The 27,529-nt window shown below is 42.7% G+C and overlaps 1 protein-coding gene across 8 annotated transcripts; it reads right to left on the bottom strand.

Annotated features, from left to right (window-relative positions):
• Positions 1 to 568: 568 nt before the first annotated feature.
• Positions 569 to 27,325, bottom strand: LOC139630916 (CUGBP Elav-like family member 2). Of its 8 annotated transcripts, none has more exons than XM_071494781.1 (13): positions 27,129 to 27,324; positions 15,431 to 15,621; positions 11,901 to 11,983; positions 10,189 to 10,237; positions 9,508 to 9,642; positions 8,521 to 8,600; positions 7,128 to 7,289; positions 5,911 to 5,974; positions 4,842 to 4,976; positions 4,061 to 4,189; positions 2,434 to 2,610; positions 2,145 to 2,288; positions 569 to 749 (listed from the first exon to the last, which is right to left on the bottom strand). In XM_071494781.1, the coding sequence occupies exons 1-13, from the start codon at positions 27,239 to 27,241 to the stop codon at positions 622 to 624; spliced, it is 1,590 nt and encodes a 529-aa protein (XP_071350882.1). In that variant the 5' UTR covers positions 27,242 to 27,324; the 3' UTR covers positions 569 to 621. The 8 variants fall into 8 exon arrangements, with proteins under 8 accessions (XP_071350882.1, XP_071350875.1, XP_071350896.1 ...); XM_071494774.1 differs by having other exon boundaries at positions 2,145 to 2,292; positions 2,435 to 2,610; positions 27,129 to 27,263; XM_071494795.1 differs by lacking the exon at positions 27,129 to 27,324 and adding an exon at positions 24,359 to 24,684.
• Positions 27,326 to 27,529: the final 204 nt, after the last annotated feature.

The raw sequence follows: 27,529 nt of genomic DNA, 5'->3' as shown, positions 1-27,529 counted from the left end.
GGAAGAGGTTGTTAATAGAGAAAGAGAGGTAGCCTAGCTCAACATGGCTTAGATAATGATACGACAAAGGGGGGAGAGAAAGAGTGAGAGACAGAAAGGAGTAACAACATTTAGAGTGCAAAGGATTTTCACATTAAGAATGACACAAACGAGACAGGCTACATGTAAAAAGCCAAACACAAGTTGAAGCTCTGGGCTCGGGGGGTCTACGTGGTCTGGCTTCAGCCCTTCAACACAACAACTGATCCTTAGTCAACCTGTCTAACTTGACCTGAAGGCAATGAAATGGCATGGAAACACACCTGATGCTCTCCACTAAATACAGTGACACAAAATACCTCCAGCAAACACTGACTCCAGTGATAGTCATAAATAATCATATACATTAAAATATTTAATCCGACTCAAATTACATGAGAAAACCGCAGGAATGAAATACAGTGAAATGTGGAACGATCATCGCAACCATCTTTTAGGAATAGGGTAAGTCTCCCTCCTGCGGTGGGCTCCTTCCCCCCTGCCCCACTGAGTCTCTGCTGTGGTGATCTTGGCTGGAGGGTGAACTTACCCTAGCAGTGCTAGCATTAGAGCTGGGAAGGGGGGAAGGCCCCGGGGCTAGGATCAGTAGGGTTTGCTGTCATTCTTGGAACGCTTCAGCTGAACCTTCAGCCTCTTCATTCCAATCTGGAAACCGTTCATGGCCTGGATGGCAGCTTGTGCAGACACAGGATTGTCATAGCTGACGAACCCTGACAACAAAAAGGTGGAGGACATATGTTACATACAAGCAGAGAGCAACCTAACACTGTGTTTTAGCTCGAATATGCCCTTTATACATGCAGTATAAGCCAACATCACCATATTGTCAGTCTAGGCATTGCCTAGGCGTGGTGTACACACAACTGATAACCACGACTGATTTCATTTAATTTAAATCAAAAAGTGGATTTTGTGTTCAGTTGCTCTTTAACAGGAACATCATTTCGAGTTGCATAATTTCTGTTACAGAATAGATAAGGAGATGGATAAGGAGCTCCTGGTCTGATCAAGTCTCACTACTCAATGATATGAAAACAGATACATAAAATCAAGTGATGAGTATTTATGTCATTCATTGAGTCAAAACACCAGATATTTAGTCGTTACAGTTTGTCATATGTGAGTACTAGCTGTTTTTGGCTGCTGCAATGTTGCACGATTTTAGGTTAAATGCATTGGAAAAAATATAAATAAATTAAACAGTAATGAAAACAATATATGAACCCCCAATCAGTCAAAGAAGAGACAACAATAATCTATATAAACAGTATTTCTGTGTTATGTTGATCCAACTATTTCTGCCAACACACCAGTCTTTACATAACACTTGAGCAGAATTCAATGAGCATTAAAGCTTCAATGGAAAGATTAAATCAATTGATGTTGTGTAAAGATAACATTGCTTAGCACTGTTTAGCGACAGTTATGCCTCACACTGAGCCTGTTAATGAGGGCAAAGGACCTTTGATGACAAAGGTTTGAACTGGATTAAAAATCACAACACATTTCTACTTCACTCGGACATTTCCACCTCACTGTGTAGACTGATGCATGTGCAGAGTTTGCACTAGAGGGCTGTTGTCATCTGAAGTGGGAACGTTTCACTACACTCACCTTCAATCTAAGTTTAACACATGGACACACAGGCTTTATTTTTGGTCACAGAACCAATTTGGAGGGCAGCTGTGGTACAATAAGCACTTTAAATGACTGTGTGGTACATTGAAACTTGCAGCTCACACATGGAGAACGGATTTTACAGTGAAGTAGGAGACATTCTGAGTCAAGTTGTTTTTTTGAAATGAAAAATATTCGCGGATAAAAACATATTAGACACTAAGCACATATTTGTATGCTTCTTGAAATATTTCTGGAGATGATCTTTTTACATTTTTTTTTTTTATATTACATCAGGAGTGCTGTGTGTCACACTACACTGCTGCTTCATCAGCTACTACAAAATGCTGAAAAGAGAAATATGCGCAGAATTCAAAATGGAGGCCAGTAAAAATCCAGAAATATATAGTGGCACCGTGACAACATAATGTTCTGCAAACAACACACCAGGCTGGTCATTCAGAGAGCAGCGGTGCCAACAAACCTACCAAAGCACTTGCTCAGATTGGTCTGTTTGTCAATGAAGACTTTGGCAGAGACCACATTTCCAAAAGGCATGAACATCTGCAGAAGATCTTGATCCCCAAACTCCTGTGGCAGGTGGTAGATGAACAGGTTGGCGCCCTCTGGCCCTACCGCATTTGGTAAGAAAATCAGAATCTCAAGTTAGATGGAAATTTAAGAAAATTGTTAATAAAATGACGTGACTTTAACAAAGGGAGAATTAACATGACAGACGTCAGAGTGTGTTAGTGTGCATGCTGAGGATCTGCTCACCTTCCTTCTGGCTGCCAGCAATGCTCTGCTGCAGGAGAGACTGGCCATAGAGGGAGGGCAGGGCGGAGGCTGTGTACTGCTGCATCCCTGAGTAGGCCTGGGTCAGAGCGTCCATGGAGCTGGCTGCTGACCCGTTGGCCATAGAGGCACCCAGGCCTCCATTCATGGCCCCCATACCTGTAAATCACAATCAAAATGATTTAATATGTACAGACACATTACTCAAACATTTTGTGCAAGATGTAAAATGTCTGTCAAGCACTTAAGCTGCATTAAATGATTTTGACCAGTAGGTGGCAGAAAGACATGTGACTCCACTCTGACATGTGGCCCATGAACGGTCAAGTTGTTATGACCTAAGGTGGGGGCACACATTCAGACAGTTGAGCCGACTGTTGAATGTTGTCTGGGTCTGTTCCAGTCTGGATAAGTTAGTGTTGACGGTCAGCAGACAAGCAAACAGTGTGTAATATGTAATCTTCAGTTGCTGCTGGTCGTTCTCATTAAGATTTTTGAAATGTTTGATATTTGCGACTGACTTCTGTGACCAGTGACGTCACTTGTGCATCGCCTGAGAAGAATTACTGGTAAATAAACAAAAGAAGAGACACAAACCCCACAAAAGGTTTGTGGGTTAAAACTGCACTTGTGACTGAAGCAGAGGATCTCACTCTCTCTCTCTCTCTCTCTCTCTCTCTCAACAAACAAACCTTTTTTTGGCCTTTTAAACACAAACTGCACTCCATATAAACAGCTGCTGGTTCCCCTCCATCTTGCAACGACTGGTGCTCTCACAGAATCTGAGGTTATCAGTGTATTGTCTTGTGTATTTACTCAGTCGTTAGGTTCATGCTCTTTCCTGAGTTAAAATCTGTGCAAGCTGTTGGAAACAATCTTTATGTGTGGTTTGTTCAGTCTGTGTAGGTTTGAGCATGTTCTCCAGTTTGTCCCAAGCTTTACATGTCAGTGGGTATTCAACTGAACAGCAGCCTTGTGTTAAAACAATACAACATACTGCTGGTGAGGGCATTTGGTTTCAGGCATTAGTGACACAATGAAATACAAACCAGGAAGGCTTACATGTGTGTGGTTTACAATACTATGGGACAAGATTTTACACCTTTTCTACCTATGATCATGAGTAGAAACAAGGATTTCCCATTAGAAAGTTATCTGCCAGGGCGGCCCGATAGCCGAGTGGTTAGGGCGCATACCACATGAGCGGAGATGCACTTAGCATCTGTTGTGTTCGACTCCCGACCAGCTCGACTCTTTCCTGCATGTCATTCCCTCACTCTCTACTGTCCTGTCAAATTCACGCCAAAAAAAAAAAAAAGTTATCTGCTGAGAAGGCCCTCTTGCACATACTGGCCATCTAACCACCTTGCCAAATGACACCGATACTGTGGTTATGGCAAACATCAAGCCAGGTTAACTTAGTTACCAGACGACCCTCTTTGAATGAGGCTGTTTTTTCATTGCAGTGCTGTCACCTGCTTCAAAATGCACTTAAACTATTACACATCCAGCAGAGACCTAAATCACTTAATGCAGCTTTAAAGTTAGCAGCAAGAGTGCACTGGTGACATTTTGTAGTTTTTATCTAGCTAGTAGAAAGGAGACTCACCACTGACGCTGCTGGTGAGAGCGTTAAGGTTGTTGAGGCCCACAGAGGTCCCAGTGAGACCCTGCAGGGTGCCCAGAGATGCTAAGGTGTTCATGGCAGCACCTGCACTGGACCCTGCTGTTGAACCAGCTGTTGAGAGATGATTAAAAAAAAAGGAAATATGGGTGACCACAGGGCTGACGTGCTCATGTCCAACACACCTCATATCACTTTAGATGTCTGGCATCTTTGCCAGAAATTGTTATGGTTATGAGAGGATAGCAGCAATGAGGGGGCAGTTAAAAATCTGGCTCTTAACAAGGAGAGATCATTATCTCAGCTGCAATATGCTCAACTCAGAAGGAGCCAATGTATATTTACACAAATTAAAGGGAGATGGAGGCTCTCATAAAATTTTATATGTTGGTGATTAACTTCCATAAAATCAATGAGGAATGGCTGTCGACCACAAATGGCGGATGAGGGACGTTTAGAGGAGCAGTTGGTAGGAACCATCAGAGCAGCAGGAGCACTGACTTATGGATATTTATACCTCAATGGGAGAAAAAAAATTATTTAGACTTCTATTTAAATGTTAAATGTGGAAACCAGGAAACAGACACTAGTTATTTACCAATGAAAAACAAGGTCAAAAGCTCAGCAAGCAAAAGGATCCATACACAAATCTAACTTTACTAAAACAACTGATCATCAACACTGGCACAGGGTTTGACTCCTGGGTGTTTACTACTCCATGTACAACACATAGTACAGTACACAGCTTTTGTTCGTGTTAAATTACCTGGACTGGCCAGAGCTCCCAAGGCTCCAGTGTTTGTAGACAGGGCATTGGTGGAGGTCGGGCTGCCAGAACTCTGAGCTGCAGCCGCGGCAGCAGCTAATGTGGCCAAGTTCTGCAGCTGCAGGGGATTCACACCTACAGAGAGAACAAAGAACCAGGGGTGATTATCAAAGGCTTCCAAATTTGTGTTCATGTTTTTCCAAAAAGTCTTGACAGGAACTAACTCCAGAATACATCTTTACAGTTTAAGATGGGATGTGCTTTTATGTCTGTCATTAATTAAAACTTTCAATAGCAGAAAACTGGTTTAAAAAAAAAAAGCGTGGGGGGTGGGGGTGGGGGTTTGGCAATTAGCCTCAGTTAAGGCTATCTGTTAAGTGCAGTCAGTACTGATTAGTTCCTGCAAACTTGACGTGCTTTTTCCAGAAAATTTCACATAGATTTGTGTTATTGCAGTCAATCTCACTGCTTCCCATTCACTCTTATTGGTTGCTATCAGATGCATCTTCGGAAAGTTACCCGTCATCTTTATTTGTCTGTAGCATTGTTCTGTTTTTTCATTCGTGTTTAAACCATTACACTTGGTCACTTGTTTTTTTTTAGTACAATAATGACAAAGTACAGTGTTGAAATTTCACACTTGTTGAAGGGTTGTACTATATTTAGTGCTTTTATTATTCACAATCAGAAAATGCAGTATTAGTGTTAGTATTGGAGATTAATTTATACTTCAGCATACAAAACAGGCCCCTTTATAGTTATAAAGCAGCATGGTGTGTGCTTTACATAGGGAACATTATTCCTGACAGATCTATTGCTTTCTAATTTGACTAAGTCACAGTGATGTGCTGAGTGTTTGTGTTTAAAGGGGCCTACCCGAGGGCTGGAATAACAGCACTCATTATTAATGTGTCACTGATCTGAAAGAGTAATGTGATTTACAGTACTTAAAACCATGTGGGCGTAGAGAACTGAGTCACACAATTGGTGACTTGAAAATATTCGGCTTGTTCATGTACAGAGGATAGTTTAAGAACAGTGGTCTTGACGTCTGAAAGGATGAACTCACCTCCTAGCCTCTGAATACTGTTGAAATTGCCTTGGTTACTGGTAGATGTGGCCTGCTGGAGCAACTGTTGACAAGGAAGGAAACACTGAAATCAATAATCAATCAGGGGATGCACAATTAGGTCTTGGGTATCAGAATTTCAGAACAAGACTGATAATTCTGTGTTGCCATTATGCTACATAGTTGTAGCAGAGAAAAGACAAAAATGGATATTATAATCTCAACATTTACACACTCTTCGAATATGTCATTTATAGTTGTGTCTATGAAGTGAGTTTATTGGTGATAATCACTTCAAGTGCAACAACAAGTCTGAGATTTGTACAAATCTTCCATATTTTGCTGCTGTCTGGTTTAAGAAAATATCACAAAATGACAGATGTCAGGTCTGTGATTGCTACAACATTCCTCTATTCGCCCCTGTTCAAAACTGAGGTAATATTTGGATTGATGAAATAGCAGCTCAGCTGTTCATGTTATGAACATGTTTAAGTCACATGTTCACTGGCTCCAATTCAGAGCAGACACATGTGAGTCACATGCCTGTGTCCTTCAGCCAGAACACAAACTGAGCGAGACAAGATGTTCCTTTTCTGAGCCAAAGAAAATCAATGCATTGCTAAGGTCTGAATACTGTGTGGTATTTCAAATTATAGCTTTTCCTTTATTTGCATTCTACTCCATCACACTGTTTCTATATTAAACCTGAAATAAGCTAATAGTTTTGATAATTCAATCACAATTTTTTTCAAAAGGTTTGAGGCCTGCAAGGTTGTGTATATTATAGACAAAATGGCTGTTGCATTTCCACCCAGAGCAGCCACTGTCACTCTTTATTAAACAGTGAACAAAAACTGGGTGACTTGATAATATAATTCATTACAACTGAGTAAAATCCCTGGTGTGGTCTGTTGACGCATGAATCTTAACACCTCACAGTATAACAACCAATACATCACCACAACCTACATCTGACTCCATCTACACAAATATTCTACAAACAAACATTGTATATACTACACATCTAACATATTGCCTTATTTACTGTTTTATATTGTTTGGGACTTTTTTCTTCTTTTTTTTTCTTTGCGAGTCCTGTGAATAGTCTACATATGGCTTAACTAAGAACAGTTTTGCAGAAAGTAAACCTGTGCAATATAATAATACATAAGTTTTTTGTGCAGCTCAGCAGGGTTGCATGTCTGAGTAACACTTACAGCCAGGTACTGCGGTGTGAGGGTCCCCAGGCCAGTCAGGTTCCCCCAGGTGGAGGCGCTGTTGAGCTGCTGGATCTGCTGTACTAGCTGCTGCTGCAGGCGCCGCTGCTCCTTATCTCTCTGTGTGTCTGCAAACTTCACCACCAAAGGTGAGGAACAGCCCTGCAGCAGTGGAGAGGTAAGAGACGTTAGAATGGTTCAGAAACACACAAAAAACCCAGTGTATTCACCAATGCAAGGACACAGTCATTGCAAGGAATTTTTCAAAAAAAAAGAAAAAAAAAAGGGGGGGGGGCTATCATCTATGCCTCAAGACAGTTTTTATGCCTGTTGCATTCATATCAAAGCTAACACACAGAGGACATCTGCCATGCATAGCTGAGCCAGGCCACATTCCAAAAGGGGCACAGGACAATGCTGCAGACAGTGAATCTTTTTAGCACTGAGGAGCTGAATCGAGTCCACGGACAAGCAGACAACAGATGGAGACAACACTTAAAAAAAAAAGACATTCAAACAAGGATATGTCAGCGGACATTAACAAGAAAAATGCATTACAATACACACAGTCTCGCAAACAGACAGTCACATACTGTTCAGACAGACGCATGGACACGAGGCATGCGGTGCAAAAGTATTTTGAGAGTTGAGAGCCAGACAGGGACCAGGCTGGACAGGGAAAATGGCTTCTGCACCAGCAGCACCTCCCATGGCAGCTGAAAACTGGGGAGGTTATAATACTAGAGGGGCTAGGTGGCACTACCACTGGGGCCTGTGTTTAATCTGGTAGGAGGAGTGTTATGTTTGGTCGGGCTCCTAATTAGACTTGGTCTGATGCTTCACTGGGGAGCCTCTGACCTGATAGCTGTCAAATTACTGCTGCTCCACTTCTACAAAGACTCTACTGGCTACACAAGGACATGGACCCAGTTTTTGAAGAAATCTAATAGGCTAGCTGCTCCAGTCTAGAGTAATTCTTTGTTAACCTCTATTTGATGCTGTGTGCTCTTTTCCCTGCAGTCCAAAATATAGATTGATTATGGTAGACTGATAGCTAGGCCCTAAAATATTATCAGAATCAATAAATGAGATCCATTTAGTCCAGCCCAAAATTACAGATGACAGCAATTTTGGTTGTATCCTGTCTTGTCCTGTTAACTCTGGATTCAGCAGCTATGTGCGAGGCAATGCTTCAAGTTTTATTCAATTATTCTGCAGACGACAATGTAATTCTGTAATTAGCAAGAGTGGTTTTGGAAATGACTCATACTCTGTGATGGACTCCATCTGCTTGGACAGGTTCTCCGTCTTTCCAACACAAGGGGGCAGCAGAATGTAGGAGGGGGAGGAGGGGGAGGGGGGGATGAGAAATAGGTGCTAAGGGGTACATTACCTCCATAGTCTGAGAGTGATGCATGGTTTTGATTGCATTCTGTGCCATTGCCCTGGTAGTAAATGTGACAAATGCACAGCCTGTAGGGGGGGAACAATAGGAGAGAGGGGGGGTGGGGGGGGGGGCAAGAAGAAACAAAACAAGACAAAAGGTTTGGACAACTCGTTATGAACCCCAAAAAAACACATTACAGTACAAAGAATGGCAACTCCCAAGCACACAGAACCACCCTCACTGGTTAGCACACGGAGAAAGAACACAACAAGGAGAACAGTAACACGTGTCACATGAGCACAGTGATCGACAGATTAAATTGCCACCCAAAGAGGCTTGACTACGTGGTGTCATGGTGAAACAGTCAACGTGATTATATACACATAAAATGCACAAATAAAAACACACTGAAAGGATTTGATTGGCTAAAATGTGTAAGATCTGCAAACATCAGAGGGTCTTTGGTCTGTTTCAAATTGGGGCTGCACTGTGTACAATTACCAGAGAAACAGCAGAAATTCATGCCTAACTGTCTCTGCTATGAGTTTTCTACATGTGTACGTCAACACGAGAGCCCTGTGCCGCCTACGAGCTCAGGCTTTATGCAGCAGAGAGCTATGTAGGAGATGCAACGACAGGCTAATTCCAGCCTTTGTAGAGTGTGATGAAGGAGGCGGTAAAGGAGGAGCTGAGCCGAGCTGAGCCGTCCGCCAGCTGAGCCCACGAACACCAGCAGCTAGCGGTTGCCAAGGCAACGGGCCATTGTGCCGGACAGCAAGTGCAGCGGCCCTTCACTGCGAGATGTGGAGGCTGAGTGTCACAGTGACAGGAGGATAGACTATGGGCATGGAATGGGTGCCACTGGAGGTGAATAGCACTTGATAAGGGGGTGGAGGGGGTTGAAATGAAGAAGCAGGGAGGGGCCTGTATAAATGCTTTGTGAGAATATGTACTCGGCGGCTGCAAGGCCCAGAAAACAGTGCCTACACCTACCTCTGCTCTGACCATCTGGTCCCCGGAGAATTCGGCACTCTTCGATCTGTCCGAAAGACGAGAACATCATTCTGACCTCGTTCTCGCCGTATTTCTTTGAAACCATCCCAATGAAGAGTTTTCTGTCTTCTACCGCTGCAGAAGGATGAAAAGAGAACAGCTATTCAGTTAAACCCAAACAATTATGGAGCTATGAAAGCAGCAGTTACATCAGGCGCTAAATCTTGCACCTCTATTTTTCCTGTTCAACCTCTCTCCTTGTCATGCTGCCACATTCTCTGCCTCTCACTCAAGGTGGCAGCCTCTTCGACAAATCTCTGCAACTTGCAGCTTTGTTTTCCTCAGTGTCTGCTTCTCCAGACAGATGACTACATCATCCATTTGTGCTCTCCTCCAGATTCTCTGTACCTGGTCTACTCTTCTCCCCTCGGTGTCTTTTAAAGCCCTTAATCCTCCTAGCTCCTGACACTATATAGAATCTAAGTATTGCTGCACATTCCCTGAGCTGGGTCCTTCTCAGGCCTCCATTTTGGCATTAAATAGAGACACAATCCAGCCACAGCCTCTCTTTTTTTAAAACCTCAAACCCCATTTGTCTTGGCTAAACTTTTCCTCACCAGACATCTGTGTCCTACCATCCTTTGGTTGCTGTCACTCTGCTTTTAAGATGAATCCACTTACCACTTGTTTTCTCACTGTCAGCGGGTTTCATCTGGATAGGATGATGCATCTGGGGGAAAAAAAAAAAAAAAAAAAGAGTAGAGAAATGATTAACACCAAATCTGCCCACTTCGCCCCCCAAATCTTCAAGCATTTCTCCCTGCTTCTTGTTTTGTTCTCTCACTCTAAGACCATCATCCAACACCAATGCCAGATTCAGGAGGAAGTATCTCAGTAGATGGCAGGGATCAAATTCTTCAGGATCCAATTTCACTTCTCGCTGAAGTGTAGACTTGTGATTGAACTTATTGATTCTTCCTGTCAACATCCCTCATCGTCTTTAGAACACTGAATCAGAGGTAGTTGACAGGGAGGCCATTTTTGTATTGCTTGTCAAATACATAGATTTTTCCAGAATTTGATACAATCGACACCATCGTATTGCATACATATCCAAGGTGTGGCAAATCTGAGCTGTGAAAAATCTGATCTGAGTCATCTGAACGTGTCGCCATTTCTCAAGCTGTGTTCATTTGTGTAAGAAAATGGTTGCAGAACAACTGCTCAGGGATCTGTCATTTCAAGCCATTAAACGAACACCACTGTTTGTGAAAATATATTCACTTGAAGTTGTGTGTATCGCCTCGTTCACACAACTTCAAGTGAATATATTTTTAGCACATTTACCTGCCATGTGACGTGAAAGAAGAAAGAAATCTAGCCGTGAGATGCCTGAGCAGATTGTACTTATGAAAAGTGGTGGGTTTGTTTTTGACAAGCACTATAGAGAAGCAGACAGATGGCCTGCTCAGTATGGGTACTGGCTAGCGTCACTGACCAAGGAGAGCAAGGCACAGAAGGGAGAGGGAACAGGAACAGGGAAACAAGCTTTTCCACTGTCCTGCAAAGCAAACTCAGTCACCTGCAGTCAATGCCAGTAACAGTATGACCAGGAATTGGGATTCGGGAGCTGAGCTGTTGGACCACACTTTATTTAAAATGTCTGGCTGATTGATAGTCCTCCAGTGAAGAGCGCCTGGCCTGTATACTCAGCCCGCTACACTCATTCATCAACCCAGTTCAATATTTACCTGTAACCTCACTGACAGTGGCTCCTTTTCCAATAGACTGAGCTATTGATTTAATCGACAGCTGGACTTGTTTGGTATAGATTTAATTGATTGGAGGCAAAGTAATTCAGAATGGTGTATAGGCTGGGCAGATTTGTAGAGGTTTAACAAGCAATTGCACTTATTCCAGTTGACTGGGCTTTAATCTCGCTGGATAAATCAGGTGAGGAATTAAGAGACCACAGTCACTCTCACCAGACTCTATTGTTAAAGAGACTTCAACTCGCCTAGTTTTATACCTCTAACATAGGGAAATAAAAATGCAGATGTGCATCAATGATTCATGAAGACAAGCATTAATAATTTGTTCCACTTTGTGGCGATCGGATGCTGTGCCTCAGTGAATAACCTGCTGCCTGGTCAAGCATACCTTACCTGATACCTGGGTGTGTGTGTGTGTGTGTGGTGATCTTATCAATTCAGTGTGTTGAGGTTTAGGGAGTCCTCTGTGTGGTGTTCGTGCATAGTGGGGACTGAGATATTTCTCAGGCCAGACAGGCGTTCAGTGAGCTGAGAGCTCATTATTGTCCAGCACACAGCTCACAGCCTGCACCAGGGATGGAGAGGGGCTCAAGCAGCTAAAAGCAGTCCATACTTACTCACCCCACTTAAGGTCTTTATGTTGTGCAGTGCATTCTGGGCCTCCAGTGCAGCTTTTCTTGTATAAAAAGTTACAAAACAGCATCCTGCAGAGAGAAAAACAAGGACAAACAATGGATGGGGGGGAGGGGGGGGGTGGGGGGGTGACAAACAGCATTAAAACAACACATACAGGCAGTAAATGTAATACCAGCAATACTGCAGAGTAGGAAAGAAGCTAAATGGATGAAAGTATGTTCTCCACATATCACATGTTAGGAGCATGTGACAGGATATTCTTAGCACCAACTGTTAGATGGTGCACACAGCTCATGTAGGAGCTTGCAGCGAGGACTGTGGAGTAATGAGATAGTTGAAGGCTGTTGTGTGAGATGGTCACAGAGATGGCGACAGGGTTAGATAGCTGTCAGGACGCACCGATGCACAGTCCACAGGTCAACACGGCTTGGGCAAGCCAGGGCACGGTACCAACACCCATCAACGCATCAGAGAGAGTGGTGGCGCATTGCATAAGAATCCAATCACACTCCAACATACATACGGGAGGCACAACAACAGCACAAAGAGACAAGAGAGAGCAGGAGTGAGAGCAAGGGAGAGGAATCACAGGAGGAGAGAGGTGGTGGGGGAGGGGGATGAAGAAAAGAAGAGCGGGGGAGGAAAAGAAAAAAAAAAGCCTCTCATCCTTCCGTCCCAGCAGACCGCCAGTGGCGTTCCAGCCTGTCAGTTTCACTGGGCTGGGGAAGTGGAGCACTGCAGCGTCTCTGACCTACATAGTGTGTATTATGCTGTTACTGGAGCTCCCAGGCCGCGGGGAGGGCTGTTGAACTCTAATATGCATCGAGCTGCTCTTCTCTCTCCCTCACAACCAGCTGAGTTCTCTCTTTCTCTGCTGCTTAGCCCTGCCTCCGATTTACTGGAGCTAAATAAACCATCCAGAGAGGCGTGATAGTTATCAGATGATTTTTTCATGACCTGCAGTAGACGTGACCTAAAAACAGCCGCGAATCTGATGGCTTCTCAATAGATCCATAGCAAAGTAAACAACTAAAATGGAAGTGGGATTACAGCAATTTCAAAGAATGAATTAAACAAAGGCAAGATATGACATAAGAAAGGGGAGAAGGGTGTATTATGTGCCATGCAAATAAGCATAAGCCTGATAGAATCAGGCTGTCATGCTTTGATAAAACTGCCCCCCCACTTCTCCCAGTAGGAGTACGATGACTGGGAGAAAAGGACAGCAGTTAAATTGATGGGCGTGGGGGTGCTGCAGCAACAAATTCACCTCTCACAGGCTGGGTGAGCGAAAGAGTGCTGTGATCAGGCCAGATTATCTATTAGAATACATTAACATTGCATTAACATGTCAATAGGCCATCACAGCTGACACTCCGCATAGAACAGGGGAGGGCTCTGCTTCAAAAAAAGGGCTTTGAACTCTTCAGCCTCCCAATGAACAGCACAGTGTTGGCTGTATATTTATATACACACGCTGCATAATAAGTACCCTGGAGATTTTCTGATATACCTTTGAACATACTCAGGATTATTTGGTGATGTTAGATGTGTGTGCCTTTTTGTTAAAAAAGATCATGTGCTGTCCTTGTGACAGTGTGTGATGCTGTTAGGGCCCCGACATACTAAAGGCTCTTTTTGACCAAGTAGCCAGAGTGAAGTGAGGAACCTAAGGAACTAAATGAAGATCTACAATCAGCCCTGTTTGTATTTCTCTAAACCTCTGGGGTAACCATGAAGACTAGATAATACACTGGTTAAAATGACTAGGTCAAAACTTAGTATGGAGGACGGACCACATATGGTCAATGTGCAAAACTGAGAACGCAAATTAATGTGGAACCTACTTTCAATGAGAGGTAGCTAAAGCCTGCATGAAAAATCATTAAATGTCTCTATATGTCGTGGCCTCCCAATTAGCATATTCAGGACATCATTGTCGGGGGAGGACCTGATTTTGCACCGATGGGCCAATACTGGTGACTCTCTTCCATGAAAAGTAGCAAAGGTTTGTCCAAGAAGTTTCTTGATTTGTTGTCTGTCATCTGTAAATGTAGCTACAAAGGCGCCAAATTGGTAACACTGTCTGTAAACGCCACCTGATGATGCTATAGAAACCGTTTGCTGTTGCTGAAAGAACCCAATGGTGTCAAGATGCTGCCTTTTGGCTGGACTGCAACTGCAGGGCCAGCTATATAAACACAAATGTCTGTTGTTGACTGACCGACAACATTTTTTGAATGTAACAAGACAACGCAGTCATCTTGTTTTTTCTAAATTACTACTAAGCAACTGATGTTTGCATGGATGCTAGAAAGGAGACAGAAAAGGAGACTGGTGCCAGAAAGGCAGGTGACTCCAAAATAGTAACACTGCAGTGGTGCTGTAAGTCTGTCTTGCTTGTGAACAGCAAAAATTGGGATAAACTGTGTTCAGTGGGTAAAATCACTGATTTATCTTGCTGAACAAGCAGTCCGGCGACACTCTCTTAGACTGCCTCCACCAACAATTTTACTGACTCAATGAGCGGAACAGGGGCTGATAAGGGCCTAATAGTGCCAGTGGTTCTGGACACACCTCAAAACACTACACGCGATGGGTGGCCAGAGACCTTCAATGACAGCCAGGCGGCTTGGTGCATCTGGGCCGTGGAACCACTATCAAGCATCAAACATGGTACCGCCATATTAAAACCCAAGCGTGGATTAATGCCTTTAGCAATAGTGAGTCCTCCAACCATCAAGGGAATTGAAATTTGGGTGGCGTCGTAAACCCAGGACAGTTACATAAGGGAAACTGTCGTTTACTTTATTCACCTGCAGTTAGTTACGGGAGACTGAGCACTTCCAGTGGCAGCTCTCTGCAGAAAGCAGGCTTCCACTTCACAGTCTCCTCTAATTGCAACCTAAAGTGAATCGCTCATCTCGAGCACCATCTAAGTGAGCGCACTGATGGATGTCTTAATGGAAAATTGCAGTTGAGCAACACTTCCGTCATACAATGCTGCTTTTAAAACCAGTAAAGCAAAGTAAAAAGAAAAAAAATATTTCTATAATGCAGGGTTATGAAAAAAAAAGTTTTTTTAACCCTGATGCAAAAAGACTGTTGAATTAACTCATCTTTAAGAACAAATATAGGTGTATAATGTGTGCAGACAAGCAATGCTGTCCATTGCAGAGGGGGATTGTGCTGAAATGTGACAGTAGATGATGTGGCACTCTGCTTTAACACTAAAAGCCAGGCAAATACAGGTAGAGGCCAACGGTGGCCATAGGAAATCTTCGAAGTTCTTCGATATTTCTGGCCACTTTGGGAGGTAACCAATATTTACATGTCCCAATTTATTATTGCTTTGACTACAATTTATCATCTAATCTTCTGAATATTACAAATAAAAATAAATTAAAGGCAAAATATTTTCAAGATTCTACCATTCAAAAACCTCTGTGACATGGTACAACAAACGATCACTTAAATAATTATATTTTTTAAATGTACTATTACTCGGACAGTACCTTTGCTTTGAGGGGGGTTCTGGGTGCGATCACGGAGGATGTTGATCTGGTGCACAGCTCCAAAGGGCTCAAAAAGCTCTTTTAGTTCCGTTTCTGACCAGGAGCGCGGGATCTGTCCCACAAACATCTTGATGGAGTCTGGGTCTGGCTGGTCCAAATGCTCCAGCGACCCATTCATCTTGCTGCCGTTGCTAAGAGAACCAAGCAGAAAGAAATCTGTAATTAGTATACATGGCTCTACACAAAATTCATTTTTTAGGTTTGAATCAGAGGTCTTGCATTAAGTTCACGACCAAGGTAGATCTAAATTTATCAAGAAAGCAGGTGGTCAGCAGCAGGCTATTTTTAAAAAAAAAAAATAAAAAAAAAAAAAAAAAAAGCTTACAGGCAAGTGCTGTATTGCATCATGTTCATGTTAAAAACTCAAATGATAAAACTTTTGAGTCACACAGGTAGCCTTCAGCACTTCTGTCAAAGGGAAAGTGGTCTGCTGCAACAAGATATTCTTCCATTTCAGGTCACAATAATGATGCAACAAATGGTTCTAGCAGATCTGAAAAATGTACACTGTATTGTTTCTGCCATACACTGTCAAAATGCTTTCTTAGTAATGTGTGGCTCCAAATCATTGTCAGAAAGATCCCCAACGCATTTGTCTGCAAAAACAGCTAAATCAAAATAAAATATAATGTTCTGGAAGGCAGTTTCAGTGGACGGTAAAAGTAGTAACAATATTTTGGATTTCGCAATAGACTCAGTTAAAGGAATATAATTTAATTATTAATAAATTTTAACAACCACATAAAAAGACATAGGTTAATAGTTTGACATTGCCCTTTTTAGAGCCTGATGCACCTGTTCTCATCAATAATTTTTGATTGTTTACACAAGACTGTTATTAGCTTGTTTGCTAAATGAATCCTCACTGCTCGAAGAGTGACTGACTGGTCATTGTCACTGTGTGAAACCAATATCAGGCTAAACTGTGATTTTTTTCAGATGGGCTAGACTTTGTGTCTTTAAGATTAGCTATGAAAATGAAAATGCAATGCTTTGCTAGTTTTTATACATTTCTAATTTTCTATCAATGAGTCAAATGGTTTACACACCCATAGCAGCGTGGCTATTTAATGTGTACACCAAAGTAGATGCTAAAACAATATACTGTTTACAATACTGGATGACACAAACACCCTGAACTGCACAGTCAATGACATACCGAGCAACAATCTAGGCGACTGGAGGTGGTAGAGCAATGATGGCGATGAGTGAAATTATAAATCATGCCATTTTCCTTTGAGGCAAGTCTTAGGTACAAAGAATCAATACCAGTGTACCTACAACTACAGCACCTTTGTCTCACTCATACAAAATCAAGGACACAAATCATTTCTGATGGTGGTGGAAGCGCTGGAATGAGGCCACAACACCAGACATCCACAGGTACTGAGCCAGAGAAATCACATCAAGTATAAAGCATCACTCCCAATACACATTTCAGTTCTGTAGAGGATCAAGAAGGGCCATGGTAAGACCAAAAGGTGGAGACTATGATACACTCACAGTCCCTTAATTCAATACAACATTGTGTCAGTGAGACTGACAAAAAGATACACTAATGAAGAAACAACTTTACAAACAGACCTTTGGACGCGAGCCATCCATCTCTTACAAATTGAGCCAAGCCGTTCCGCAGAAACACCAAACTCCTTGAGGGACTTAAGTGACATGCTAACAATTCCCACTTCAGTTCTTGTTTTTTTGAAATCCAACTCCACGCTCAGCATGAACAGTTTTTTTTTTTCTTTCCTGTAGGCTGTTAATACATCAGGATGATGACATATAAACTGATAAAACCTCCACCGAAACAAAAGCCTCTACACCAAAAAAGGGGTGAGTGCCCCCCTCCCACCAGCTCCGACAGCTACACGAAAACAGCACTGCAGAGCTCCAAACCTCCAAGAATCGCTGGTTAGCAGACAGAGATTTTGCAGTACATCTCCTCCTCAGGCGCTTTGGCGATGGTACAGAGAGTAACCTACAGCTTCTTCACCACAGCAGGGGAACAATCACATATTGTTCCCCCATGCTGGAGAACACTATTCACCGTTCCTCTGTAGCACAATGGGCCAAGTCAGAGGGATGCTTTGGAACACATCGAAGGCTTCGTCTGCTAAGGCCACAGCACTGGTGTGTGAAACCATTTATCCAGTTTTGCCAGTGACACTGCGACGCCATTTTGCTGAGGGCCCTTTGATGAAATCTCGCTGTAGAAAAGGCAAATCTCACTTGAAAAACTGGATTTGTGTCACAGCACACAAAAACATGATGGCTCAAAACAAACTCCCTTTAACATTCATTCAAGTCCTAAGCCCCCTGCAGCTGTGGTCATCTCTTAAGTTTAAGAGACTGTTCAGAGAGAATGTAACTGCAATAATACACTCTTTGGTGCACTCCCACAAAACAAATCTATAAGTCATTTACTAAAAAAAAATATCTCTATGTCATTCATTTATACTACTCCATGAACTTGAGCAATTTAAGTCATAAAAATCATTGACTTAAAGTGTTTGCCACAAAGTGTTTTTACTTCACAGGATTATATTGTACACTGAACGAGTACACAGATGAGCACTGTCCCACGAGGAGCTGTATTGATCACTAGAGTTAAAAATGGAGCAAAGAGGAAACAGCAGACATAATGGTTAAAAAGAAATAGCCCACTCCTCATAGAAGTCTCAGCAAAAACCAAATAAGCGATTCCTTTACAGGTCTGGTAACTAACTATAACTAGCCCCACTAGCTTAGCTAGCACAAAGGTGACAGCTGTCTACAAGGATCAGTGTCTGCCAGTAGCATATCAGTTTTAAGTGTCACTTGCAAATATAAATTAGTATCTATCAGTGGAACTTGAGTATCAAGCCGTTTAAGTAGCATAATGTTATGTCAATACAGAAATGGCATCATGCCAATGCAAAGGTGCTGTCAATAGTTTCCACAGGAGCAAGTTTCAATGAAAACACAGTGAAGTCAGAGTAACCACTACACTGTTTCAGTACAGACCAGTTGCTGTTGTTTCTTTTTTAAATGTATTTTTTCAAAGATTCAAGCTGAACTTTCACTCATCACAGACATACACAAAATGCTGGCACATTATTGAAAAGGGTACAAAAAAGCTACAACTGATTCTGTCAATACTGCACACCTTTTCTCCCAACACCACCCGGTCGAGTGCTCACACACAGAAGTGATGAAGTCTTTTGCTGAGCTTCCACAAACAGCCCTGTGATGTGGCAGCTCATCGCACTCCAAGACGCCCTGCAGCAGCTGACGAGTCATTCAGAGCCAGAGTCGCGACAGTTGCATGCTTACTGCTGCACCACCCATAAAAAACAGGTGATTTATCTGGACCATGTGTCCTGATGGTGAGCTCTGACCGTGCAAGTATGCCAGCGACACCTTTACTGTGCCCATAATAGTAAGCCAGCCAATTGGCCTGCTAATGTACATGATTTTGAAAGCTCAGCATTGTGTGCTTGGATGATACTCATCCTTAAACCTCCAGGGGTCACACCAGCAACATGTCACATGATTGATTTGTTTTGTCATGCGGCCCACTATTTGTGGTCACGTGTTTTAAGAATTCCTGCTCTAAATGTAGTTTTATAATTACTATGCATTATTGTAATTGGGTGCCTGTAACGTCAACAATCACAGTGTTGCTGTGATTAAAATACTGATCAAAAACAATCTTGTTAGGGTAACGCTACACATGATGCTGAGTCGCTTCCTGTTTTTAGTAACAGACTAAAACTTGCCTCTTTGCCTTGAACTGTTTTGGCAACCAGCAGAAAACTGCTGTCAAGCTTTATTTGGGATAAAAAAAAGTCAAAGTTCACGTGAACACACGTAATGCTTCTGAGAAAAGAGGAAAAATCAGTCAACTGAAACAGCTGTTTGCTAGTAATACCCACAAAAAAAAAAAAAAAAAAAAAAAAAAAACACACAAGATGCCTCTTCTTTCATGAAACCAGTGGCCTTATAAGCTGATTCAACAGGACACCGAAACGCCTCTAATGCCTTGGTAATATCTTGACATCTGTCAAGTAGAACATAAAGGCTCTCTCTTCTAACTCCATCCATTTTCTCCACTACTACAAAAAGAGACAGAATATTCTGACAGGATGAATAAGGTTTCACAAGCTTGGAATAAAAATATCCTCATGACAGGCTTTAAGTTAAAAACTGGCCACAGAAAACAGGAGCAGGATTTACACAATGTTTGCTGTAGGGCCCTTGAGCAAGAATCATTCAGGTTTGAAAAAACAAATGACGACCAAGAATGGATGTCGTTTGAGGCTAGAAACGGGAGGACTATGCATTATTTGATTTCTATACCAAGTGGTCGGCCCTAATCAGCGCGCTGTGATTCTGATGAGAAGTTATTAAGATATTTTCCTCCTGGCTTTAACTCCAGTTCAGCTCAATATGGCTTGATTTCATTGTTGCATTTCCCCTGATGAAGACAGACATGTGCAATCAGCCTCTGAATAGACTGCATGTTAACAGACGGCCAGCATCTGATGACAAGGCCCGCCCCATTAGCCCCATAATCACACCAAGTGTCCCTGGTGATTATGGATGACGTTGCCAAAGTAAAGCTTGTGTGAACGAACAGCGAAACATCCAACGAAATAAACTGTGCTCACGCCTCTGTCAGCGTCGGATAAAGCATGAGTCTAAATCTTTAGGTGAGGCTCACAGGAACAGGCAGCAGCTTTGCCCTAAGAGACATTTGCCTACTAAAAGCTGCAATTACTCTTGATTACTTTGACAGAGTGTGCTTGCTGCACTGACTTACTCAGTCACCCATTAGCCTAACCTGTGAGAGGCAACATAACATCTTTAATACAAAACTCTCCTTAATTAACATGTACAATTTTGCCTTCACTTTATGTCTTAAATAACACAAATTTCTTTATGGTTGTGCCCTAAATCACAAAATAAAAATTCCCTCATTCACTACTTGCTGTGAAGGCACGGTGGGTTACACTGACGTGACCTGTGAAATGAGACCTCAGACACTCACATCATTGTGTTGTGTCATCACTGGCGTAGAGTCACGTGATGACAGAGGAGGATCTCACTTCATGACAAGAAACTACTTTATTTAAAAAAATAAAACATTTTGGCTGTCTGGCCTTCAGCGTCACAATCACTCCATTTTAAATATACATCAGAATTGATATGTAAATAAGTGGAAGGTGGACCCACTGAACGAACCCCACGTTTCAGTGGTGAACTAGTTTCTACCTTCTTCGTTGTTCCAATGCTGGATGCTCATTGCTTGCTCTGTCATGTGCAATGCTATTTTCCTTGAGGGGAATGACCTGTGTGTTTGCCATCTAAAAAGGCAGCTACACCGCGTTCACACCTTCAGGATATTATCTGGTTTACACGAAGGGCGGCGCCTGGGTAGAGCACGCACAGAGTAGAACAGAAACATCATCAACGTGCCCTCTTGCTTGCAGAGAATTCTCCGGACAATGACCTCTATTCACACATGGACTCAATCGGACATTATACAGAGTTTATACTAGGGAGCTGCCAGGTTGAAGTTCGTTCAATGTCCGGTTCACCTGACACCTTTGCGTTCACACATACAGCTCCTCCGGGTGATGTCTAGAAAAGTTCTGGGTTGCAGTGCACGTGTGAAAGCTGCTATTGTGACACTGATGATTTCTTGTCACCGATTGTCCTCTGTCGCACCAATTCTTCGGGGCGCAGTGGGAACTCTACATGTACATCCTCTGATGTATAAAATCAGACACGTTACACTGTGGGACAATCGGCAAGAAAGCAGTGTGCATGCCATGGATACTACATTTTTGTAGGGTGGCAACCAACAATTAATTTCATTATTTGTGAATCTGCCAATTATTTTCTCGATTAATCACTTGGCCTGTAAAATTTAACAGGAAAAAAATTGCCCTTTATGATTTCATGGTGCTCATGGCTTGTTTTACAGGAGAATCGTGCCAAAACCAATAACATTGCATTTACTTTCTAACAAGGAGAAATGCATCAAATTCTCACATTTGAGAAGCTGAAACCACAGACCGTTTGACATTTCTCCTTGAGAAAGATTATTCAATCATTAAAGAAGTTGTAGTTTAATTTTCTGTCAAGTGACTGATCAATGAATTGTTGTAGTTCTAACTTTCGTTTCATCGTTGGTGCACTCACAATTGGGACACTTTAACAAACATAATGTACCACATACTAAATCATGAGTGATTTTGCACACGGCTGATAAATGCAGTGCACAGAAGCTTTCTGCTCCACAAAAACATCTAAATTTGGTTCCCTTGTTGTCACGTCTCCCAAATCTGATCCATTACTGCTACTCTTGACTTGTCCACTGAAGAAGGGCTTTTTTCCAACCAATCAGCTGATTCCACTTCATGTGGATTGCAGGCACAGACCCCTACTCACAAGCATACCGACCTAGACAGTGAATAAGCTTGAAAACATTATGCTAATTGACGGCCAATTTTAGAATCATAAACTCAGTTTATTTTGCTGCTTCAACATACCTCTCGTGTAGACTTAAGTTAATATCTAAACAGCCACGCATTACTGGCAATTTTATGGACATGGTGGGTGCATCTAGTCTTATGTAACCTTGCCCCACAATATCTTTTGTTTGCAAAGTTAAGAATTTGCTCAACCTTCGATCACACCACCCCACGCTGGAGATAGGGGACTTGATTATGAGCTTTCCAAGGCTATGTGCATGTGGCTCCAGAACAGTCGGTCTTGTAATTATTGATGTGCCATGCAAGCAGAAGGAGCAGGGAAACAGGTGACAGGTGAGATCAGAGCCCTCCTACTACTGGCCTTCAACATCTGGCTGCATGGCACTCTCCCACCACTGCCACCCTCACAGCGAAGGAAGAGAACACAACAGCTGGCCCGAGCAGCCCCAGACCCCGTGCCAAGATCCTACACTTTGCACAGATCAACAGCTCCCCTGCCACAACAAAAGAGATCACCGTGACGCTTAGCTTACTGACATAGCACTATGGCTGTGCTGGCTGCCAAAGGATCACGCTTAAGCCCTGATAGTCACTTTCATTGTCAACAATCAGAGGGATTAATCAATCAAATACAGCTGGGACAAGATCTAATCACCACCTCACTGTTGCCAAGTACACGGATGAGATATTCTTAAAAAAAAAAAAAACCTTTCAAATGTGTGAAATATCATTAAAAAAAAAAAACTGGAATGTTTGGCATTTTCTGTTTAAAGATTACAATTTAGTATCAAAACAGCTGGCAGTTATCTCTGTTTATGCTTCAGCTACGATTACAGTTAAAACTACAATGATTAGTTGAGTAAACATTAAAAACAAGTAATTTGCAACTATTTTAATAATCGGTGGATTGTTCAAGTCATTTTTTCAAGCAAAAATGTCAAGCATTTCTTGTTCTTACATCATAGCAAATTGAATGATTTGAGGTTTTGAACTGTTTGTCAGATAAAACAAAAGACATTTAACTAAGTCATCTTGTGCCCTTGGATACTGGGGTGGGCAGTTTTCACCGTTTGCTGATGTTTCACAGACAAACAATCAAGTAAGTAACTGGCAGATTAATCAGTAATGAAAATAATTGTTTGTTGGCCCTGATCATGGAACAAAATAAAGGGTAAAGGCTCAAGAACTGACCTTGCAGCAATTCATACAAACCACACTGACCTAATTCAATGGGAAGAGCAGTGAAATTGCTTTTAAGAATCACCCTTACAAGAGACCAAGAAAATCAGACCATTACATCAAAGGGCAGGGCCCGTTTTGTTACAATATTACGATAGCATTCCTGAAAGTACAAACATTTAAATTTTTAGCAGTCTCGTAAAAAGCGGGCTGTGGTTTCTGACAATGTTTTTGTCAAACAGGATTAGCTGAAGTTATGTCGAGACGACAGGAGCTGTTATATGGACCTCTGTGCTTGGTCCTTTCTCCCCTGTTTACATGTCCTGTCACAAGATTTCCATTAATGGCTCAATAATGTAGGAAACCACGTGTTTAGTGCCGTTAAGTAAGCACTCTACATCCAACATGGAGGGGGGCACCAGTGCCTGAGGCTGCAGCTAGCGATGGGAGCTAGCTCTGCGGCTAGCAGCGACAGCCTGTGTGCCGCCTACAAACAAGCTCCAGTTAAGCTGCTCAGTTTTGGCCAATAACACCGACAACAAACAGATAGTAAGTCGGCGGCATGATGTATTATTAGCAAACTTTCGGTCAACTTAAAACGGCAACTCTACTCAAGGGACTTCCCTTTAAAAAAATGACCGATTTAACACCTACCGTTCACCGAGCACACGCCAGCGTAAACTTGTCCACTAGTAAATAACTAAATCGCCACACAGTGAGGTGGTGCTGTGAGTGGAGCAAAGAGACACCCCGGGCTGCGGTGTTTTAAAAGATAATCGATGCTGTTTTTCAGAGCTGATACCGAAACGTGTGATCTCCGGAAGCACATGTCACTTGACTATTGTAGCGCCGAGCAAACTGCGTTTTCCCCCGGTCACTGCGAGGGAGACGTGTTAGCTAAGAAGGTGTGTGCCCGGTCGATGTTAGGAGTGGTGTCACATTTACTTAATCCACTTCTGATGTGTTTAGACCCGTTATGGTCTAAGTTGGACAAACTACTTAAACTCCAGGTGATGGTACCGTGTCATTAGCATCGTTAGCATCCCAGTTGCCAGTTAAGCTAACGTTAGCCAACTCCCAACTCGCCCCGAACTGTGTGTGTCTCTGTGTGTGTGTGTGTGTCTTTTTGTTTCTCTCTAAAAAAAAAAAGCACTCACAAATGTTTAGGTCGCTGAGGAGAAACGCACAGATCGATAGTTGGATTACTTACATTGTGTCGCTCGAAGTCATTAACCGACTTTCCGTCAGAGGGTGGAAATCTAGGTTGAACGCCGAAGTCATGCTCAAAACACCGCCTATCTAACAATGAGAAGCGACGTCCGCTCCCTCACAAGAGGCTCAACTCCTGCGAGACGGCGAGAAGACGAGGCAGAGCAGGTGCAGGGAGGGGGCGTCTTCTTCAAAACTGCATGAGAGAGCAAGGGAGAGAGAGTGAGGGGGCACCGGTGTCCGCCTTATTCCTTCCTCCTGATTTCTCTCTCGTCCCCGACTGAAATAAATTCAGGCGAGCCGCTGTCACACTGCACACCGAGCTGCAGCAAACCAGAGGCGTGGCCTCTTCAACAAAAGTCTGAAACCATGCTGCCTGCTGCTGCTGCTGCTGCTGCTGCTGCTCAGAAAGCCTCTACCCCATGATGTTCAATTATTTTTAATGTCCCAGTGGGAACGGGCACACGATGGTCTACAGAGAGTTTACTGACCTATTTATAGATTGTGATGTTTTATCTGCTGTGGCACCACTATAATATCCCTACAGCGACTTCTACAGCGTTTTCAGAAGGGAACAGGAGCACATGGAAGAATCAGATCCTGTCAAGCCTTACTGTGAAGGGAGGTTAGTCTGTGGATGAGTCAGGGATCTAATGATCCTTATTAGAGAGACATTTATAGTGTTTAAATATAGCACCCAGGTCATTACCATCAAGATTAATAATGCCGGTCCTGTTTCCATATTTTCCAAGGAATCTAAATAAGGCACCTGGCTTTTTTATTGGGTTAGGCAAATAAATAAGATTATTTCCGACTTGTTTATTGCCTCGTATTGTGGATGGGCTAATAAATCTCCTCCAATCAAAACTAAGATTGTTAAAATCCAGTATTTCTTGCTGTCTTCACTCTTGCTTTTCCCCAAGGTCATAGGTCATGTTCCCTTTTGCGGTGGGCTGTTGTTCCCCTGGGGGAGGGGGGATCCTATCTTCTTTTGTTGTGCCGGACTTGCAGGGCGAGGCCTCTACACTTGGGGGGAAAGGTAGGAGGGGTCGTTGTCAAGTACTGTTTGCCTTAGCAGAGAGGCAGGGTGTGGGGCACCCAGCCTAATTATCAAACCATTCATTATTGCTCCAGCAGCTGCACAATCCAAAAATATTATTCATAGCGAGTGTTAAGAAACATCCTATTTATGAAATCCGACTTAATCCTTGTATCCATAGCAATTTCAAGGCAACCTGGCATCAGTGCAGAGTATGCTCTATTAAATGGTGCCTAAAAGAGGTTTGTATGCATAATGTAATATGCGACCTATTTTGTCATACATGCAGACAAGCCCACGATGCAACATGCATTACCATTAAGCTTGAGGCCATGCTATAAAAAGGTAGTGTAAACCACTGGAGAATCAGGTTTCATTAAGATGGAGGAAAAATACAATAATGTCATCCCATCTGTGGCATCCACATATTTCCTTTGACTCAATTAGATCTCACGGGATCTTTATTGAATAGATTTGTTATAAAAGAAGCAGGATTCTTGTAAAGAGCAGCCCTGTTTCCCTTGTGGGTGTGTACAATACATACAATACATACAGTATAGTTTTCGTATCGTAACAGTTTATTCCTACCATCTGGCATGCATCTCCTTGGCTTTTCTTTAGAGATGTTTATTGGAGTGGATTCCAGAGGCCAATGCCTAGTTGCTGGCACCTTCTAATACTAGCCTCCTGTTCTTAATCTGAGATTATTACTACTGTAATCCTATCATAATCCTCCACACGTACCATGCTTTTGTTGTTTACATCAAATGTTTTCCCCTCACAGAGTGGAACTGAAGCCTCAAGGGTCAGTCATCGTTGTCCAGCCTTTAAATTTGCACCCTTTCATGACACACTGCACAGTGTAAAAATAGGCCAGTTTCAAACCAAAATAAGGCACATTGTGTCATTTCAAACACGTCATCTTGAACTTGAAGGCACACTTTTTCTCAGATCTGTCTTTCCTGGAAGTATTTGCAGAATGGTGACCAACTTAACAAGAAAAATGGTGAGATGGAACTTCACCAGCTTTCTGAGGGGAATCTGCTGTGTCAAGATGTACTAAGGACACGTGATACCACCATCTTATCAATGTCCAGTTCACGTAAATTTATGCAAATTCCACAGTGGGTAGAAATGTTTCTTCTTGTTCTTTTAAAGATAACTGGTATCTTATGTTGTGTTTTTATGAGGAAGTACAGTAAGGCCTGTGATGGTTTCAGTAGATATCTAATCACACAGCTTTGTGTTTTTCACTCAGCTGTGTAATTCAGAGACAAACACCTGCATCACTGACACATTCATCTCTCTTTCATTATTTATAGTTGATGCAATTGTCTGAGCCCTTGTGAAACTTTGAATAGAAGAGAAAGGGGCATTTAATGAATATGACAATGCAAAGCTATTGATTTTTCTATTCTAGTACATTTTAACCAAATAAAACTAAAGCACCACTTCCTTAGTAAATTATTTGTATCGTGTGAAGATGGGATTGATTTGAACGGCCACATTTATGAGATTCAAATACATGGTTTCTGGGTTCCTGGGAAATGTATATGTAGGGACACTAGGAGAACACTGCCCTGTGCAAAGTCACAATCACAGCCGGAAGAACGCCTCAACTGGAAACAATACATCCTATGACAATATCCAGCCTAGACAAAGAGGCAGTCCAAATACGGGCTGCTCCACAAAAGCTAGCCCAGATTTGAATGAGGGGCCAACCCCAACGTACCTCATAGGCAGGTCTTCATTCCTGACAGAGATCCCGGCCGCAGAGGGGGGACAGCGCATGCTGTTGGCATACAAACTCTGCACCAGGGCCAGCTCAGAAGAGTGTTCCAACATCGGTGCTCTGGAAAAATCCACCCGGTGTAATGGACACTTTCTTCTCTTTCCCTCTTTCCTCTATGTGTTTCTCTCCCTTTCTCTGTCTCCCGCCCACTGCTTCTCCTCGGTTTAGTGCAGCAGAGCGGCGCCCACCCCCTTTGCTGACTGGCGTGGCTGAAATAATCCTCTCTGACAGCTCATCATGCGCTAATGCATTGTGCTGCCTGCGGCAGCCCAGTTTGCAGGCTGTAAAGCTGTGGCCACAGTAGCACTCCTGCACTAATTGACACCCATATTAGGAAAACT

This window comes from Trachinotus anak, unplaced genomic scaffold (assembly GCF_046630095.1).
Source record: "Trachinotus anak isolate AG129_WGS33_773 ecotype Australia unplaced genomic scaffold, CSIRO_AGI_Tana_v1 ptg000002l, whole genome shotgun sequence".
Taxonomy (NCBI): Eukaryota; Metazoa; Chordata; class Actinopteri; order Carangiformes; family Carangidae; genus Trachinotus; species Trachinotus anak.
This window is presented reverse-complemented; position numbering and strand designations above follow the sequence as displayed.

What these genes read in the sequence shown, in the direction of transcription:
- LOC139630916 (XM_071494774.1), bottom strand. Translation starts at nt 27,241, where the DNA reads ATGTTGGAACACTCTTCTGAGCTGGCCCTGGTGCAGAGTTTGTATGCC. An exon ending in TTGCTGGCAGCCAGAAGGAA is followed by an intron (nt 2,293 to 2,434) that starts GGTGAGCAGATC and finishes TTACCAAATGCG; the next exon opens with GTAGGGCCAGAGGGCGCCAA. An exon ending in CAATCTGAGCAAGTGCTTTG is followed by an intron (nt 750 to 2,144) that starts GTAGGTTTGTTG and finishes TTTTGTTGTCAG; the next exon opens with GGTTCGTCAGCTATGACAAT.